Source organism: Nasonia vitripennis (assembly GCF_009193385.2).
Source record: "Nasonia vitripennis strain AsymCx chromosome 1 unlocalized genomic scaffold, Nvit_psr_1.1 chr1_random0003, whole genome shotgun sequence".
Classification (NCBI taxonomy): domain Eukaryota; kingdom Metazoa; phylum Arthropoda; class Insecta; order Hymenoptera; family Pteromalidae; genus Nasonia; species Nasonia vitripennis.
The window spans coordinates 1,958,544-1,980,183 of NW_022279589.1; the positions used below are offsets into that span (position 1 = coordinate 1,958,544).

Consider the following 21,640-nt stretch of genomic DNA (forward strand, 5'->3'; position numbering starts at 1 on the left):
TATTTTCTCATGAGCAATTGTTTGTATCATTATCTAGATGCAAACATTCCAATTGATTATCTATTCAAAATGAAAATGAAAATAATTCAGAAATCGAAAATATAGTTTAGAATGAAATTTTTTTTAGAATTGTATACTTGAATTTCACGGATATAGATGTTGGAGCTATTATTATGTTAATCAGAAACTTAAGCATAATAGTGCGCGATTAAAAATTTCTAAATTATTTATTATTATTTTCTCATGAGCAATTGTTTGTATCATTATCTAGATGCAAACATCCCAATTGATTATCTATTCAAAATGAAAATGAAAATAATTCAGAAATCGAAAATATAGTTTAGAATGAAATTTTTTTTAGAATTGTATACTTGAATTTCACGGATATAGATGTTTTTTTTTAATTTAGTGTACATAATATTTTTAATTTAATTATATTACAGCTTTCCACAAATATTTGAAAATGGAGTGAAATCCAATTCAAAATTATTTAGTTTGAATAGAAAACGAAGCACATAAGTTACTTTATGCTGTCAGCCACAGCAGCGTAGCGCAAACTTTGTGGACGAAATGACAAAGTAGCGGTCTACAATGACAAGTCTCAACGGTACAGACGCTTACAGGATACGGGCTCTGCAAGAATATATTGTGATGATGCAAGTGCTTTTAATAAAAAGGAGTGATAAGAAAGTAAAATGATTACAAGATTCCCGAAGATAGAGGAAAGGGAAGGTTTAGTCAGAAACGAGGTAAAAGGAAATAAGAGAAAAATATGAGAGAGTGAGCCTTTACAAAAATAAATCTATTGTATACTAATGAAATAAAATACTAATGTAATAATAACTATGATATACTATGAGTTTGTGTTCACGAGAAAATGAGAAAATCACAAAAGGAGACGCCGGGACCGAGAATCGTTAGGCGCGCGTGCTTCCTTATTTCGTCACTCTCTGTCCTGCCCCGATTACCGGCGTGGCGAGGGACGTTGTTCCTCGTTACAATATAGATATACATATGCTCAGTGATAGCTTAGAATAAAGTATGTTAAACATATATAGTCATTGTACAGGTATTTAATGAAAGCAAGTGTGAACAGTTTATTTTTTCAAGAATTTAATCTAGGTGTATTGAAGAAATGTCAGTTTCTACCTTTATCAGTCTACAAAAGTATGTCTAAAGATGAAATAAATGGTGATCATGTGGAATATAGTGTAGGATATTATGGGGTGATTACATAAATGAGCCTTGTGTATATTTAAAAATGTCAAATAAATTTAACTATAAGATACATCGTCTTTACTCGGGTCAGTCTACATCCGTACTCTACAACGTCTCGCTTACATCTGTAGCCGCACGGCTATACCTGCCCCTTCTAATGACCTTTCTTCACCCTCTCTTGCACGTTAGTCGCTCTCAGTCCCTCAGCTGGCCCCCGCATCTTGCACACGTGTCAACCATACTCTCAGACTCTCTCGCTCAACCGTCGCTCGCGCTTGTAAACCTATAAAAAGGTTCGCTCGGTTCTCGCTCATAACCTCTCGCTCGGAGCGCTCGGTTTATGGTTTAATCCGTCGCTCGCTATTATCTTCACGCTTCACATCGCTCTCTCTCTCTCTCTCTCTCTCACACACCACACACACGCATCTATCACCTCCACAATAGTATATTTAATATATATAGTAAATTTGACCAAAAAAAGTTGGTACGAGCAAGTATGATGTGTAATATAAGGTCATTCTTATGAACCTCATGTCCTGCGCACGGACGGAAAGTTAATTTTTGGTGAATTAGGCTTTGCTCATAGGAAACCTTTTTTTAATTGGGTATTTAGAATTTTTAAATCTGTAAATTTGTTCAAAATTTAATTTTCTACAAAATAGCCAGATTACTTTATGAAAAAACCTTTTGGCAAAAAATGGCTCATTAAGAATTGGAAAAAACAGCTTTTCGATCAAATCCAATAGGCGTTCGCCTTGGGTATAAGAGGTTTCATTGAAACTCTTTATACGGGGCGAGTGCCTGAAAATAAAGACAGTCATCAACCTATGCTAAACATGATTAAAACTAATATCTAGAGCTATATAACTACTCGGATCATTTACTAACTAATCATAGAAGTAATCTACATTAGTTCTCTAGTAAATCTGACAATTACAAGCTGGTATTGAACGTGTGTTGCTTTATAAAAATGCAAGTTGCGCCCATAAATAATGAAAATACATAATTAAAGCTTGTAATAAAAAGTTTGACTACTCGGATCATTCCTAAAAATAATGTTGACGTAGTTTATATTAGTAAAAATAAAGTTGACATATTATTACTTACTTTTACGAGTGTTGGCAATACGACTATATTTGAAATACTTTTGTAATAACCTCTTTATACGCATAACCGTAAACTCAAATTAATGCAAATATTTGTGTTTTACTACAGTTATGTTTGACTACTGTAAGTGCCTTCTGCTTCGTTTCTCCGATTTCTATGATTCGTTTCTATCATTCTACAGAAAAATTAGTTTGAGATTTTTCACATGAAGCTAGATAAAAGCAAACTACAAATAATTATTGCATACCTGCTTTTGGGTTTACGATTATGTGTATACAATGATTCTTACAAAAGTTGTTATTTACCAACCTCTTATAGTAATATCTTGATTAATTTTGATTAAAATTAAACAACTCTTCATTTAGTGCGGATTTGTATAAGCTAGCAAACATCATGATAGCCATCTAAACCTAGAGCAACTTTTTATCCACGAGTCATTACCAAACAGTCTCAAAGTACATGATATAAATAAACCATCTGATTAGAATCCTCTCTTAAAAAAATGATGGCCTCTGTTGTGAAGCATTTAATATGTGATTCTGATTGGTTGCGGGTTAGTTGCCTAGGTAACTAGATTAGCCGTCTGCTTGATTTAAGATCAATGCTTTAAACTTATAACCTTAATAGTATATATTTTTAAGGTGTTTGCTTGCCCAGAATGATAGATTGGAATAAAATAAATAAAATGAGGTAGTAGCAAACAGACCTGGGAATATTACCCCTTATATAGTGTGTATTGAAAATGGGCAAGTAAATAAATTATCAAAGTAGACATGATATTGAAGTCTATTAAGAGGAGAAGTATTGAGCAAAAAGTCTTAAAGCATTTGCAAAACTACTCAACTACCTTTAGTAATCTTTGGTAAAAAATCAACTTTTTCAATTCTGCCACAGTAAATATCAAAGTGAAACAAATAACCAGTCGAGCCGCATAATGGCCAGTTTTTGATACTAAATTGAATCAGTTTTCCTCTAATAAATTGCTTGAAACTAATTTTTCCGTAAAACTTTATCATCATTTCATCAATAGAAAGTGCTGTACAAAAATATCCAAATATCTTAATATTTTCATTGAAAATGTTTATAATTTGACGTACACGCCATGCCTTATCTTTTGCCTCTTCGTTGTCTGGTTTATGAAATTTATCTTAAATTAGATTAGATTAAAATTTATCTTAGATTTTATAGTTTCAAATTCACGATGCCAGAGTTACGACATCAGACCCGAGCAAAGCTTTTGAAGACCAATAATCTCTTTGTGATAATCGTTTGTTAATCATTGTGAAAAAAATAATGACTACAAATATATAAAAGCGATCCTAAGACAGTTCATATTCCCGTTGTGACGTAGAATCAATGGTATATTTCTTCAGTTCTTCAGAAAAAATCGCTGCCAATTCATTGGCACGTAGATGATATTTGCAAATAATTTATCCAATTATTTAAATAATTAAAATCAGCTATAGATGTTTTTAACATATTTTTTCCCGTAGATTCCAATTCTGCAAAGATTTTAAAAAAATTGTATTTTTAGCAATAATTTGTTTAAGCAAAATGTTTAAACAATTTAATTTTGCAATAACAATAGCAGATACGTAATCAGCGGCCCAAAAAACCACAGTACCTATTTGACTTTCGCACATTCAATACAAAAAGCGTGTTTAAATGACAAAAAAAGATAAGTCGAAAAATTGCTAAATTTTAACTGTTTATGTCGTTATTTTGCAAGTTCAGACAATGATAAAAATAAAAGTAATGACATCTTTTGAAAGTACAACAATCGAGGATACGATTCCACCCGTCCACAGTTAAATATCGTATACATACAATAAGACATCGAAATTTCAAAAAGAAAATAAAAACAGGTCTCAAAAATTCGTGTTTTTTAACATTAATTTGCAAATATATGTTTAAAAAACTCATTTTTATGTAATTCTGATTACACCATTGGAAAAAGCGACCTTGAAAATAGTAGGACAGGTACATCACGATTTTTTTATCAGACGTTTTCATAGTGAAATGTTTGAGAGAAAAGGGTAGTTGAAAAGAGTGTCCTTGTGACGTTAATGGGTACTCGCTTTATAGACAGGGCCAGAAGGATCCTGTTTATTATTATAAAACGTCAGGCGTGGAGAAAGCACGGCTCGGATAACTTAGCTTTGAGGAGGCTCCTAGTCACCCGAATAAACGAGAGGTCGATAAGAACGGTACTTACAAATATCTTTGGCCGGCTCGGCTGCTCTGACCCACGCGAAGATGGTCTCGGACGAATTGTCCTAGTTAAGAGGACCTCGCAATCGTCTATTCACTCTTCCCTCGCGCCCGTCGGGCCTGCGCTTCTTGCTTGCGCCCGATTGGCTCTAAGTCCTCGTGGATAAAGTGCCACGCATCGGCGCCCGCTGATTGGCTTGCGACATGCGGAGGACCAATCACCGCGAGCGCCGACGAGGTTCGCGCACGCGCCAATGATGCTCATTCTCGCGCCGATCTTGACGATTAGCTAGCTCGTTCCTCGAACTATACGACAGGCCGGCGACGACAACAATAAGCCGACTCGCTTGTTTCTTCTGCGCACTCAGGGCTTGGCCAAATCGACCGAGATTCCTCGTATCGACGCGGCTGCGACGTTTGCAACGTCACAACATTAAAATAATCTTAAATAAGCAGAGCTACTTGTTGATGCTGCTAGACTTACCAAGAGCGATGCCATGTCGTTGATAGAAGGAAGATAGAAGGATTAAATTTTGCATGCAAGTTTATTGTATTCGAATTTAGAATAAAAAGTACTCTGGATTGATTAAGTCACTTTTTAACTCTAACGAGCCCCAAAACATTCATTATTTTCAAAATTTGGCTATACGCTAATGTGACTGTTCACATTTTCAGCCATATTTGCATTTTAATAATAAATAGAGCCTCAATATTTTGTTTATAACTATATTTTAACTTATATTATCATACAAAATAAATCAGAATAGTTCAAAGTATATATCAACTGCACCAAAGCCTTACAGAAAAAAACATGATTTCCTATGAATGTTATTTCTATGAAGCTAACTCCAGGCATTTATCAAATGTAACGGAAAAAACTATGACCGTATCGGACACGAAAAATAATAGTTAATCAACTTAGATTATTTGTAACGTTATTAATGAAAGCTTCGAAAATGTTACGATATTCATAATATCAATAATATAAATAATTTTTAATGTAGTTGCATTCGGTTTGTTATTTGAATGATTCTTCTATTCAGCTTAATTTCATCAGTGTACTATCAAGGTTGAATCAAGGTGGCATCAAGGTTTAATCAAAGTTTAATCAAGATACCATCAGCCCTGATAGTTTCAACAGGGTGCAGTTTCATTTGGTCGAAAACTGCATGCAACGTGGTGAGTGCAGGAAAGATCTTCGATTGGCAGTTTTTCAAGCAAAGGGCACTTCCAGTCTACTATGTTGTAGATTATGATAGTTGGAAATGTGCTGTTTTTTAAAATTCAATTACGTATACATAAGCAATAATTTTTCTAAAAATATTCCTACTAAGATTATAAGCTAAGATCTCTAGCTAATATTCTTAAAAAAGCTTATATATCGCTTTGTAAAAGCTTCTACACTTGAATAAACAATTTTTCTTGGTTATAAATTTTCAAACACAAGAATTACGGGTTTAAAAGTTCAAAGCTTTGGTGACCCAGTTCAAAGAGATTAACGAAGATTAGCGGGATAAAAAAGATAAAGATTATGAATATGGCGTCAAACATAATAAAACATAGCACAAGGTACAGGTGCTAAAAAACCCAAAAGATGCCCGACCAGCAGCATAGTCGTTTCTATTTTCATGGACAAAAAGTAGCCTCGGTTGGGATTTGGAATAAAATACCATATGTAAAATGGAACAAGAGTAGATTTTTCCCTTAAAAACTGCTGCCTTCGGAAAAAAATATTCTCGTTTACGCAGTAAACTAACCAGCGGCAAAAATCTGCTACTTTTGCTCTATGTTTCATAATGTACTATTAACCCACTAGGGCTAAAATTTGAACTCTTTAACGTTACTTTAGCACATGATACAATTTTGCACACAAAGGTGTAGAATTTTGAGAATGTTTGTCTACAAGTTGCGCACATAATGATTCGATCAAAAGAAGATTAACAATAGAAGATTACATAATATTGTAATGTCTTGCATTACGAACGCCCTATGCTACATAAATATATACTATTTCTTTCAGCAAACATTTATTAACATGCTATTCTCTCATAATAATTTAATATCGAAACTATAAGACGATAAAGATTAATTTGACTTGAAATATTGATATTCTTATAATACTTTGTTTATAGGTTATCACGGGTACTTGGTTAGTCGATGGAAATCCACAAATAATTTTATTTGATATTGGTAGTGCAGCATGGAAATTGGATGAATATAAACAAGAATTATGGAATTGTTGCAATTTTGGTATTCCCCATATGGATGTTGAAGCTAATGATGCTATAATACTTGGGTATCTTGTCTGTCAGTTTATTAGCGAATTCAGGTATATTTTTAATTTTAATTATAATAAAATCCTGCATCCAAAAGAATATCATAAATAATGCAAGAAGCTGGCATGTATCGTAAGTATGCAACAGACAATAAAAGTCGATCACAAGGGGCGAAAAAAGAGCTCTTGTAACAATTTCTTCTATTTTTATGTAAATTAAAAAAAATCTACTATGATGCGGTAATATCAGCAAGATGTCTAACTTTTGGGTCTAACATTTTTTATGGGAAACCTTCTCTTAATAATAAGCTGATGGTCTTATTTCGAGTTTGATCCTTCACATATACGCAAAATGCCGTCACCTTGAAAATAAATAGAAAAATTGTAGATCTTTAAAACATACAACTTTTTTAATAATAATGAAAGTGTGTATAAAGATTTGCACCTTCAGGCTGCTCTTGATCGATAATAACGTCTTTAACGCTAGATGGTATCTGAGGTCCATTGAACCATTATTACCAAACTAGTTGGAATTTTCTTGTGAGCGGATTAAAGTTTAAATTTTAAGGATTAAAAATTTTTTTCAATAAATTAATAAAACTTTTCAACTGAACGGAATCTTTTTTTATCTGATGTTTTTCCAGATCACCGGTAACATTTTGAGCTTTTACGTATGTGTTGAACGTATACTATGTCTTTTGGACCAACTTTGACGAGCATTAATCGAATTTATCATGTGCGTTATTCCGGTCAATCTCTTCGCAGCAGTCGCATTGACTATTTGCTCGAGAGTCAAATCTACAGGACTTCTAGAGAAACGTTTATTTGTTCTTTTGATCCCGAAAAATTCATTTTTAAATTGCATTTCTAAGCCTGGATGTGTTTTCTCAACTTTCAGTAAATTGTCATGATATTTTACCAACCAACGAGAATCATTACCTTGATTGAACATCAAAAATAAATTTGTCATTTCAGGAATAACTTCCTTAAACAGTTCAAAATCACCGATTCGAATGCTTCGCGTAAACATAAGATAATAATCAACAAAATTTATGTACATAACGTATACTGCGGCGTTTTTCCAAAATCTTCATTTAATGCTTTTCTTTTTTAATCTAAAAATTCTCTTATCAATTTGTCAAGCGTTGAATTAAATATTTCCGAATTTAAAATGCTATGCGACTGAAATTCTTTCATAACTTCGAGTACATTTACTTCGACTGTGATATTTTGCTTGGTTAAAAAATCTTCAAACAATAAAATTTGCAATCCTAGCGACACTAAAGAATGTGAACGCTTACATCGATTGAAATGTTTTTCAGTGATAAATCCATTGACTGAGCTGGAAGCTAATAATCCGGTTTCAGCCATATATAAGTGAGCCCGCACTCATCTATAAGTAGATAGGCTATAGGCATACTGGAACACACGGGTTCTAGAACACCCCCTCCTCTCTCATAGTGTTCTAGAATCCGTCTTGTGTATAAACCAATCTTCATCTCCCCTTCCCTTCAAAAAATGTGTAGTACCCTCCTCCCACATCCTTCTCTCCGAGTGTTCCAGAATCCGTCGCGTGTATAAGCATATCTCCATCTCCCCTTCCCTCCAAAAAAAAGTGTAGTAGGTTTTTCTTTTGTCCCTCCTCCGACACGGCCCTCGCTCTAGATCAGAAGAAAATCATTGGCTGTTTTCTGAGGAGAGAGGGAAAGAGCAGCCCTTCATATTTTCTAAAGTAATAGAATCTAAGGAAAAACAGGCTTGTCACGTTCTCAGGAAAAGTGTGCACAATGTATTTCCTGTGCGCAAAAGAGAGCCTTCTCATACAGTAGGTGCATTTTTCAGCGCTCTTTAAGAATAAATACACTGCTGGGCTTTTTTTTTTAGAAAAATGTTTTCACGAGTCAAGATATTTGAATGCTATTTACCCTCGCGTGCAATAGTCCCACGCGCAACAGCCCTCCCCCCCCCCCCCCCCCAGCGGGCGTAAAGAAGAAAAAGGATTCTTGTCAGCTGCGACGTTGTACGTCGCAGCCGAGCAAATCGCGCGTTATTGTTTGCGCGGCAACCTCACTCGATGCGAGGAAGGAAAGGCGATCGGTTCCAGCGAGGCCCGCCTTTCTCGGACGAGAGAGCGGTGTGCGTTGCGGGCGCACACCTCGACATCATCCACGCGAGGCATCGGGCCAGCGTGCGCGAGAGCGAGAAAGGGAGAGAGAAGCGCAGCGCAGACGAAACGCGGGAGAGTGTGTGAGTGAGTGAGAGAGAGAGAGAGAGAGAGAGAGAGAAAGAGAGAGAGAGAGAGGCATCGGGGCGTCCGAGAAATCCTCGCTGCTCGGTAGCAGCAGGTCGGGTTTGCTGCCAACGCGAGGTAAAGCCTGTGCGCGCGAGCTCCGAGAAGAGCGAGCGAGAGAGAGAGAGAGAGAGAGAGAGAGAGAGAGAGAGAGAGAGAGAGAGAGATAGGGAGAGAGAGTAGAGAGGGGGGGGGGGGGAAAGCAGATAGCTACGCCGGCGTCGGTTCAGGCATCGCCGTGCCGGGACCGCTGGCGCGAGCTGTTGGTGAGCGCGCAGCTACGTGTGTGCATGCCCGAGAGTAGAGAGAGGGGACCGCGTTGGTTCGGCCGACGACGCCGCGGTAAGCGCGCGGTGCTCGCGATTATACGTACGGGAGAGAGAGAGAGAGAGAGAGAGAGAGAGAGAGAGAGAGAGAGAGAGAGAGAGGGAGAGAGAGAGCGCGCCGACCGCGTAGCTACTCGAGCGGGTTGCGCCGAGCCGAAATACGGGTGAGAGAGAGAGAGAGAGAGAGAGAGAGAGAGAGAGAGAGAGAGAGAGAGAGAGAGCAGACGGGTCAGACTACGCGACGTCAGAGGCGAGAGCTTAGAGGCGCGCGCGTGTATATGAGAGTAGAGGTGTGACGGCAATCCCTGCGTGGCTACTGTACGTGGGCGGCTACGGCCACCACTTTGTAGGGAAGGGTTGGGCGAAATATACGTGCAATATAACTTAATAACTTGTGTGATTACTTCTTCCTTCTTTCCCCACATTCTCCCAAACGTCGGCGATTACGCTAAATCCCGCGATTAACGAAAAATCTTCGCGCGTAGGAGGCGTCAAGTGTTGCAGCACCTGTACTGGGAGGCACAGCGTCGCACAGTGCTCTGTTAGAGTTAATTTACTGACCAAGAGAATGAAGCGTAGGCTGTGTGACCTTTGCGGAGAAATGTATACACAATTATACTACTGCTTTCCACCTCGCGCTCAATACACCCCCGCTCAGTAGACCCCGAGCAGGTATAAAAAAGAAAATGTATACACCGCTTGCCACCTCGCGCGCAATATACCCTCGCTCAGCACACCCCGAGCAGGTATAAAAGAAAATGATTTTTTCAGTGCTCTGTTTGAGATAATTTACTGACCAAGAGAAAGAAGCGTAGGCTGTGTGACCTTTGCGGAGAAATGTATACACAATTATGCTACATCGCTTAGATCGTATGTTTGCCACCCTTGGCTTTGCCTCGGGTGGCAATACACATGCGATCTTGGGTCATTCTTTATTTTTTCCGGACTAGGTGTGTAATATACTATTGCAGCGGTATTTAGAGTTAATTTACAGTCGAAGAGAAAGAAGCGTAACCTTTCCGATTGCGCGTGAAAATCGTTACCTCATAGCTTCCCACGCACAGCTACAAGAAAGGGCTTTTTCAATTAAAATTTATTCCGCAAGGGAGGAGTTTGAGAAATTCTGGGAGGGAAAAAAGTATCTTAGGGATGTTTCTTGAGAATTCGGGAGGTAAATTTACACAAATCGTAGGACTTTTGGAAAATGTGATGGAAAGGGAAGCTTCGGTTTGCCTGTATAAATAGTCCCAGTGCATGCTATGGTAAGTCAGTCTTTGATTTTTCCAATATAGTGAAAAGTTACAAGTGACGCAAGGAAGAAAATGGCTTTTAAAAGGAGCAACAGAAGCAGCATAAGCAACAGCAGCAGCAGAAGAAAAAGAAGTCTGCAAACAGTCCAGGAGAGAGTTCGCTGGCTGATTGGTAATGCTCCGACGCTCCTCATGATGTTGGAGCACGTTTCTTGGGCCATGGAGGCTATTGAATCCCGTAAATATTTTTTCATTCATTCTTCTTTTCTCATTATGATTTATTATTTATAATCATATTTTATTTGTTACAGTGCCACCATTACATTTGCTGCTATGCAGCAGTTATATAATACTTATGCCTCTCCAAGAGCAGATTCAAGATGAAGATCACAGCTCTTCCCACCCAGCCGAGAGCGCTCAAGAGAGAGCAGAAGAAAACACTCAACCAAGAGCGATGCAAGGTCAAGAAAACGCCCAACCAAGATCATCTTCGAGGCGCCGTTCAAGTTCGACTTCGAGTTTTAGCTCGAGCTCGTGCAGTAGCTCATCATCGTCGAGCTGCACATCTGCAAGCTGCTCGTCTTGCAAGATACAAGCGATCAGCAATAAGGATAAACCGAGCAGCAGCAACGCACAAACAAACAGTAGCAGCAATGCAGCAACGCCCAAGCAAGCAGTAGCAGCAACGCGCAAGCAAGCAGTAGCAGCAACGCACAAGCAAGCAGTAGCAACAACAGCAGCAAAGCACAATCAAGCAGTAAACTAGGGAAAAGAATATCCCAAGGTAAATCATATTTCATTTTTCTATTTTTATTTTATTGCATTAAAATAATAATTTTAATTTCTTGTCCTTTACAGGTGAATGTGATGAAAATAAAGGAAAAAGCGGAGAAACGAGTCCAGAGATGGCTAGATCTTCTAACACAAATAAATGCACAAAAAAAAATATAATTTCTAATTATAATTTATGATGTAACATTTAATATGTTATTAAAGTAAATTTTTTAACTTTTTTTTCAGAGGACGCGAGACCTGCTCAAGAATACCGAATCCCTTTTAAACGCGACAGGCTACGTTTACAAGGGATCAGCAGCAGCGTAAGCGTCAGTACTACTACTACTACCATCGCTACCAGTAGAGCAGCCGAATCCTCACCTGCAGCGAGAAGCAGCAGCAGCACTACTACAGCAGCCGAATCTACACCGGCAGCGAGAAGCAGCACTAGTAGAGCAGCCGAATCGTCACCTGCAGGGAGAAGCAGCAGTACTAGAGTAACTGAACCTGCAGCAAGAAGCAGCAACACTAGTAGAGCAGCTGAACCGACACCGGGAACGAGTCGAGACTTGCTATCAACAAATAGGGTAGTGCAGGATGCACCCCGTCCAAATTTGAATAAACCGCGAATAATAGAGGATATAACATTTATCGATTGAAAAAAAAAATTTTTTTTTAAGTGATCTGTAATTATAAAAATAATAATAATCATGTATAAATATTTCATTTTTAATTTGAAAAACTAAATAATATTTCAGTAAATGTATACATGCTTAGAAAATATGGACCAAAGTATGAAGTATCTCCTTGTCATATTTCCTCAGAAAAAAAGGAAAAACACGTAAATCTACTCATTATTCAAGATTTTTACATAGATGAACATGATGAAAATAATCGTGCTGATGATGGAATCTTGCCTAAATATCATTACGTCTGGATCAAAAGCATGTCTCGTCTTCTGAGTTCTCAACTGTCTAAAGCCAACATAAAATCTTACCATTGTGAAAGGTGTTTACAAATATTCTATAGTGAAGAAAGATTAGAAATTCATGAAAATAACTGTAAAAATATGAATAACTCTCGAATTAATTTACCTGACTCTAAGAATAATATTCTAAAATTTGATGATTATAGTAAGAGCGAAAAAGTACCTTTTGTTATTTATGCAGATTTTGAATGTTTATTGAAGCCTACTGAGAATGAGAATGCTTACCAACTACATGAACCATACAGCATAGGGTACTACATAAAATGCAGCTTTGACGATAGCTTATCTGGCTATAGATCATACAGAAGAAAAAATGAAGAAGAAGAGACAGCTGAGCATGGTTTGTTCGAGAATTGATCTCAATTGGTGAGAAAATTGACGTACTCTACAAGAATCCAAAACCAATGAGACTCTCCGATTTGGAGGAAATATATCTTTTCGAAGATCAACAACTTGTCATATATGCCGAAAACCAATCCATGGCGAAGAACTTGCTGTACGAGACCGTTGTCATCTCACAGGGCGGTAAGTTGTCTTCTCAATTATATATGAAATAAAGTAAAAGAATTTTGTAATTCTAAGATTTTCTTCTTCAGTTTCAGAGGTGCAGCTCACAACTCATGTAACATGAATTATAAGGATTCAAGATTTATTCCTGTGGTTTTTCATAACCTCAATTACGATACTCATTTTATTTTAAAAGAGATTGCCACTTCAACGTTGATGAAAAGACGAGTCACTCTAATACCACATAATAAGGAAACATATATTTCATTCACGAAGTATACAGATGACTGTGACATCAGTTTTAGATTCATAGATTCTTAGCGATTTTTACCGTCATCATTGGAAAAGCTTGCATCATATCTGAAAAATGTGCCGATAGCAGTAAAGGAATTTCGATCAGATAGACTTACAAATGAAAAGATAGATCTCCTTCGACGAAAAGGTGTATTTCCATATGATTTTGTAAATGGATTAGATAATAAGCTAACAGATTCTCATATTGCTGAAGAAGACTATAAGCATGCTGTCCAAGTTTGGGATAAGTTCAATATTAGTACGTTGGGAGAATATTCAGATCTTTATCTGAAAACCTATGTTTTACTTTTGGCCGACGTTTTCGAGAGTTTTCGAAAAACATCTCTTAAAGCCTATGATTTATGTCCAGCTCACTTTTATATGACTCCTGGACAAACTTTTTCAGCAGCTTTAAAAATCACAAAGGTAGAATTGGAGCTTTTTACAGATATTGACATGCTAATGTTTATCGAATTGGGCATTCGAGGTGGAATAAGTCAGTGTTGTAATCGGTATGTCAAGGCAAACAATCCATATGTGGGTTCTTCATACGAGAAGGATAAGAAAACAAAGACTCTTTTATATTTTGATATCAACAATCTTTATGGATGGGCAATGGTACAGCCTTTACCAGTTGGAAAATTTGAATGGATTGATTATGAGACAAATCCAAGTTTTTTCAATACACTGCCAGACTCTGATATAGGCTATTTTGCTGAAGTTGACTTGGAGTATCCAGAAGTAATACATGATGATCATAGGGATTTACCTTTTTGCGCAGAACATCTTGCACCACCTGGTTCCAAGCAGAAGACTTCTCACGACTTTGAATGACAAGAAACGGTATGTCATTTATTATCGAGCACTTAAGCAGGTCTTAGATAATGGACTTCGATTAAAAAAGGTGCATGGGATTTTGAGTTTTGAGCAGAGGGCGTGGCTCAAACCATATGTTGAATTTAACACATAAAAAAGAAAGCAGGCAAAGAATGAGTTTGAAAAACTCTTCTACAAATTGTTAAATAATGCAGTCTATGGAAAGTGTATTGAACGTGAGCAGAAACGTGTAGATGTGCGATTAGTAAATAAATGTACAGGCAGATACGGAGCAGAAGCACTCATAGCTCTGCCAAATTTTCACAGTTGTGCAATCTTCGATGAAAATTTGGTTGCCATACAGCTGAAGAGGACAAGTATTACAATCAAAAAACCAATATACGTTGGTCTCTCAATTCTATATTTGTCAAAAACATTAGTATATGATTTACATTATTCATATATGAAAAAGCGAGTTGGAGAAAAATGCAAACTCCTGTATACGAACACTGATAGTTTAATATATGAAGTTGAGGATGTAGATATGTATCAAGTAATGAAAGAAGTTATACATAAATTTGATACTTCGGATTATGACGAAAATAATCGGTTTGGAATTCCACGTGTTAATAAAAAAGTTCCTGGATTGATGAAAGACAAATGCTGTGGCAAGATTATGACAGAATTCATTGGTTTAAGAAGCAAAATGTACAGTATTTTGATTAATGGAGCTGCTACAGTGAAAAAAGCCAAAGGTATAAAATCTAGTGTTGTAAAGAAATCAATCACGTTCGAAGATTATCGAAAATGCCTTCAGGATCTTGTTATTATAAAACGTGAGCGTAATATTTGTTTAAAATTACACATTGTGCATACTGAAAAACAGGAAAAAATTGCTCTAAGTCCACATGATGATAAAAGATTCTTATTGCCTCATAGTACAGACACTTTGCCTTGGGGACATTACAGAAATATGGAAGAACAGATGGCGCAAGCTGCAATGCAAGTAGAGGGGGATGCGGAGGAGGGGATCGCGGTGGAGGAGAGGGGCAGAAATTGTGGTGGGAAACGGGCTATATGAACGGGCGAAGCACGATGAAGAGCACATTCGAGAAATCGAAGCGAACAACCAACCTTGTGCAAAGAGACCAAGACTCACCTAACTCTAAAATAAGTAAGTTCTATTTCTTATTTCTCTCTCAATTCTCACCTATAAGACATTTTTCACTAACATACATTCTTATTTTCACTTTTCAGAATGGATCTATCTGCACTCAACAAGATTGCTGAGCGCGAGTTCTTGCCTAAGAAGAAAGTCACGGACTTGGAAAAAGATCATGGTGACTGCACTCAAGGAAGTAAAGACGAAATTCGGCACAAAGATCGTGGCTGAGATCGAAGGCAGCTTTCAAATATTTCTACCCGGGAAGATCTCATCAGCAATCATGAAAGATCAAGAACTTTTCAATAATCTCTCTAACACAGCTAATAAACTTAGTTTATTCATATCATATCAGGGTGGAACTTCTTTTAAGTTCAGCACATGCTAAAATAATGAAATATAAAGACTGATTATTGTTAAATACTATTTATTTGTTTAAACTTGTATGTAATCTACATGAATAAATACATTATTAAATAATAACATTTGCTTTCTTCTGTATTTGAACCTTAAGTAATTCATACAATCTCATTTTTATTTATCCAACTATTGTGATCGCTACTGAATCCTAACCATTAAACATATACACGTTTACCACTTTTCTTTAAAACTTTTTCTACGAAAAAAATTTCCGGATACATAGTTTTGTGAATTTCCGTTTCATATAAGCCGCCAGAGACGGGTTTATCATAATAATCTTTGAGGTGGTAAGTTACTGGATCTGTTTTTACAACTCGCGTTATTGTGAAAATTTCCGTAGACCAATTTGGCGTCTAACCTTTTTCAAAAACATTTGTTATCCTACTTATTCGTACTTTATCTCCTACTTTGAATTTCGGCTTTTTCACTGGCGACTTTTCATTTGGAAAACGTCTCTTGACTTCTCGCTCATTTGTCTGTGTAACATTTTCACGCTCGATTCCTGTTGTCCGATGTTTTCTCGAATTATATGCTTTGAGCAAGTTGGGTAAAATACCCAACCATTTATAGCTTCCTTGTTCACTGAATTCTAACCACATTGCATTTTTCAACGTTCTATTAAATCGTTCGCATATGCTTGCATGAAGATTACTATGTGAAGAATATAAGTGTATATTGTGCTTTTTCATAAGTTTTTGAAAAATTGAATTGTAAAATTATTTTCCTTGGTCAGTTTGTAGATTCTTCGGTACTCGACCTTCTTTCAGTATTGACTTCATAGCTGCAGTAACATCATTACCACTCTTTGACTTGACTGGGATGCCCCATGCATACTTTGAAAATATATCTATGACAGTGAGTAAGTAATGAAAACCTTTGTTCTCTTTAGAATATGGTATCATTTCTACAAGATCAGCTTGCCAAGTCTCATCTATTCCTCGTATGTCATATTTTCTTCTCTTGTATCGCCGACGTGCTGGCTTGTGCAGCTCTCCAGCTACTCTTTGACGTTCCATCATCGTTTCCAGTAGATCAAAATTCATCTGGAAATTCGTCTATACGAACTTTTAATTGTTTATTCCCTTCTTCAATGATATAATCAATACCAGAGTAATTGCGAAGAGTTGTATTATAAAGATAACGCAATTTTGTATTCACTTCCAATTGATGTTTTTCAACTTGCTGATTATATTCTTCTATAACTTCACCAATTCCAGCATGTTTAGCAGCTATATAATTTATTTCAGATGGTAGAATTAATAACTGAAAGAATAACTTTCAGTGAATGCAAGGTGATTGCATCGTTTGGATGATTGGGCTGTCCTAGGTTGCAAAGTCGCTTATTTTCTAAATCAAAATCACCATCTGGTGTAAAATTGAAAGCAATGCCTGGAGGACCGCGACTCACTTGCGAGCCCTCAAGTTTTCTTCCAAACACATCGAGACTCATGGTAATACCGATGCAAAGAAGAAAGTTGCGTGTCAATATATATGCCCAGCTTCACGTAATTCCTCAATAATCGACTGGATTTCATTGACGTAATTATTATTTCCAGCTGATCGTTCGGCAATCAATAGTCGAAGTCTCTCAGTAAGCTCGTTTGGATCATCCCAGTAGACGAGATCAATGGAAGAATTTTTCATAGCTATTTTATATTTAGGTATGAGTCCTCATCCGCTGCTATTGTTCTTTTTACGTGGAGTGCTGCGGAACATTGGTGCTAAAATATTCTTATATTTATTACTTCTCGACATTCGTATAGATTCATCTTTGCTGAATTTTTTCCGATGAGCATTTGTTGCTTCCAGAATCTTGCGATAATTTTCACGATCTGATGAGCTCAGAAGAAGATCATCCGTATATTTTTTAAATAGCAATTCCATCAGTCTACTCGGTTTAGGATAACTTTCATTTCTGACTTTGACATACTTATCATCAAATTCAATTTCTGAATCACCAATCATATACACTTCATCAGCCTTTCGCACTCCGTATATATTATAATATATACGCATACAGCCCCACAATAAAAAAAAATTGTAAGTCCCAAAAACTTGACCACGGTACTTATATGTTTTTCGGATCGCTGAATCCGAATCCGGGGTCAGTTTAACCCCATCAGAACTTTCTCAAGGTCAGTTGAAGGTCAAATTATCGAAATACATGAAAAATACACTAAAACCATGGTATCTTGGGATTTTTTCTGGCGCTGAATCCGAATCCGGGCTTATTACAACCCTATCAGATCATGGTCAAGGTCAGTTGAAGCTCAAATCATGACGATTCATAAAAAGTAAAATCAAACCATGACATTTAGGGGTTTTTGGGGTCGCTGAATCCGAATCCAGGGTCAGTATAGTCCCATAAGGTTATATTTATGGTCAGTTCAAGGTTAGTTCAAGGTCATGGACGTAAAGAGAGTGAAAAAAATAGTTATAAACTGAAACAATGCAAAAGGTAATGTAAACCATAAAGCAAAGAACAATATATATGCAAGTACAATCGTATCCTTTAAAACTATATCATAGTTTGCTTCTCCTTCATTTGCTTTAAATTTGTTAGAAGTATATGCAATTCAATAAAATACCCGTAAAAATATTAAGCCCATTACTCTTTTTTTATGGTAACGAACTATTTTATTCTCAAATGATCTACGAAGTGGATTACGCTTCCGCATCTCCGATGTTGATGGTAGATCTCTTTTTAACGACCAACAGTAATCTGCTAACATATTTACGTCCCATCTTCCTTGGTACCTGCGCTCCATTTCCTTGATATCTTGGTGAAATCTCTCTCCCTGTTCTTCGTTGTAATCACCTAGGTTTTCTGGAAACTCATCAACATGCGAATATAAAAAGTGTAATTTTAGATTCATTAGGCAGTCTTCATTATCGGGTGTCTCTCTCAGTGTAAGTCCCAAGACGATTGATGTTGACTATCTTGGGTTTGTGTTAAGGCCTTCTTTCCCAAAAGGTTTCCAAAGTCATGTTACAGTAATCTTCATCTCACTTGTATCACTTGTATTTCCTACTTGATACGAACGGATATGAATATGCTGTTTGTTCTCCTCCACGTGGTGACGGTGGGAAACGACCGATTCTTTTTTTCGGTCGGCTAAACCCCTGGGTGAAGGCTTTAGAGCCGTCATGGCAGACAAAAAGCAAAAAATTACGATGCAGGGATTCGGAACCCCAGTATCGGCGGCTGGTCAGGGTGAGCAAGCGGGCCCGCAGGCGTCGTCATCGAGCGACCGCAGCTCTTTGTTAGTGGGAAACTTGGCTTTCGAAGAGTATAATACTACAAGAATTTATCACTTGAGGTCTGGTGACCAAGAATGCCTTATAGCAAAACGGGATAGTTTTTGTTACATTTGTGGCAAGTATGAGACCCCAAAAAATAGAAGAAAAATCAATCAAAATATTAAAGAGCAGTACAAGAACATGTTTGACTTAGACATGAAAATTGACGAATTTGATTGGGTTCCTAAAATCATATGCAGAATATGTAGTAAAATGCTACAGAAAGGCATAAATGGTAAAACTGAAGTAAAAATGAAAGTGCCTACGATATGGAAGGAACCTTTAAGGAAAGAAGACTGTTATTTTTGTAATACGAATTTGCATGGAGTTAATAGTAAAATAAAGTCGCACATTAATTACCCTAACGTTGAAAGTGTCACGAAACCTATATATGAATCGTCAATTGATAAAAGAGAAGATCCACTGGGTACGTACGTAAGTGGAAGTATGGATCTTGAGGAAAATTTAGAAAGCATGATAAAAATGAAATGATAGAAGAAGAAATGGAGGAAGGAGATGTTATTGCGGAAGAAGAAAAATCGCCTGATGAAGACAATGACGTTGCTAGTACAAGTGATACAAGTGACGAGGAATACATCCCCTATAATGCTAAGAAGGAGAAAGGTCCACTTACACAAGAAAAAGTGAATGATCTCATACGCGATTTGGGCCTACCAAAGGATGGGGCGGAGTACTTGGCTTCATGGCTAAAAGAAAATACTAATGAAGCTGGAAAAATTCAAGTTTCTTACTACCGAGGCAGAGATAAGAAATATCGTGATTATTTCGCTAAAGATAAAGAATTTTCCTTAGTTTAGTGCAAAGATATAGTTGGGTTGATGAATTGCTTTAAACATGGATGTTACAACCCCAACGAGTGGAGATTGTTCATCGATTCGTCGACGAGAAGTTTAAAAGCCGTTCTGTTACACAATACAAATGTTTATGTAGCCAATCCCGTAGGATATTCGGTAATACTGAATGAAGAGTACTGTAACATGAAAGTAATATCAGACCAAATAAAATACAATGATCATAAATGGCAAATATGTGGGGATCTTAAAATCATAACAATACTTCTGGGGCAACAATCGTGATTCACAAAATATCCTTGCTATTTATGTGAATGGGATAGTAGGGATAGAAAGAATCATTACATAAAGAGTGTCTGGCCCCTTAGAAAAAAGTTCGGACCGGGTTCTAAGAATATAAAAGAAAAGCCACTTGTTGATCCATCAAAAATCCTTATACGACCTCTGCACATTAAATTGGGACTTATGAAACGATGGGTAAAATCTTTAGACAAAGATGGTAGCTGCTTTAAGTATCTGCGAAATCAGTTTCCCAAATTAAGTGATGCTAAAGTAAATGAAGGAATTTTCGATGGCCCTCAGATTTGTAAGATGATAAATGATGAAATTTTTGTTACGAAAATTAATCATACAGAGAGAGCAGCATGGTTATGTTTAGAGGACGTAATTAAAAATTTTCTTGGAAATCGTAAGAGCCCAAATTACGAACAAATAGTTTTAAATTTAGTAAATAGTTACAAAAATCAAGACTACCTAATGAATCTAAAATTACACTTTTTATATTCGCATATTGATGAGTTTCCAGAAAACCTAGGTGATTACAGCGAAGAGCAGGGAGAGAGATTTCACCAAGATATCAAGGAAATGGAGCGCAGGTACCAAGGAAGATGGGACGTAAATATGTTAGCAGATTACTGTTTATCGTTAAAAAGAGATCTACCACCAACATCGGAGAAGCGGATGCGTAATCCAGTTCGTAGATCATTTGAGAATAAAATAGTTCGTTACCATAAAAAAAGAGTAATGGGCTTAATATTTTTACGGGTATTTTATTGAATTGCATATACTTCTAACAAATTTAAAGCAAATGAAGGAGAAGCAAACTATGATATAGTTTTAAAAGATACGATTGTACATGCATATATATTGTTCTTTGCTTTATGGTTTACATTACCTTTTGCATTGTTTCAGTTTATAACTTTTTTTTTCACTCTCTTTACGTCCATGACCTTGAACTAACCTTGAACTGACCATAAATATAACCTTATGGGACTATACTGACCCTGGATTCGGATTCAGCGACCCCAAAAACCCCTAAATGTCATGGTTTGATTTTACTTTTTATGAATCGTCATGATTTGAGCTTCAACTGACCTTGACCATGACCTGATAGGGTTGTAATAAGCCCGGATTCGGATTCAGCGCCCGAAAAAATCCCAAGATACCATGGTTTTAGTGTATTTTTCATGTATTTCGATAATTTGACGTTCAACTGACCTAGAGAACGTTCTGATGGGGTTAAACTGACCCCGGAATCGGATTCAGCGATCCCAAAAACATATAAGTACCGTGGTCAAGTTTTTGGGACTTACAATTTTTTTTATTGTGAGGCTGTGTTATCAATTGTTCTACGGCTTTTGTCTAACAATGATAAAATGTCTTCAGCTGATTCTAATTTACACTCGCAGATCTAATTGTAGAATTGGTTATTGTGTCAAAAGCATCATCATCATCATCATCATCATCATCATTATCATCATCATCATAATCATAAACAGTATAATCCAATAAACTTGATTTATTATTATTATTATTTTGATCGTTGAGCAAACTTGATCGATCGATTTTCATTTTCTTACTGCTGTTGTTTTTATCCAAACTGTGATTAGA

At 36.7% G+C, this 21,640-nt stretch overlaps 1 protein-coding gene and 1 long non-coding RNA gene across 9 annotated transcripts in view; both read left to right on the plus strand.

Annotated features, from left to right (window-relative positions):
- LOC100119226 (glycogen [starch] synthase) overlaps window positions 1-21,640 on the plus strand; it is a 489,541-nt gene that overhangs the window by 165,304 nt on the left and 302,597 nt on the right. For all 8 annotated transcript variants that reach the window (XM_032601246.1, XM_031930050.2, XM_032601245.1 and 5 more), the window contains one exon: window positions 6,669-6,865. In XM_032601246.1, the coding sequence (XP_032457137.1) occupies window positions 6,669-6,865 (197 nt within the window). The remainder of the gene's footprint in view (window positions 1-6,668; window positions 6,866-21,640) is intronic.
- On the plus strand, window positions 12,207-15,846 carry LOC100118504. The gene is made up of 3 exons (XR_004227990.2): window positions 12,207-12,964; window positions 13,036-15,230; window positions 15,314-15,846. It is a non-coding gene; the product is annotated as an uncharacterized LOC100118504 (long non-coding RNA).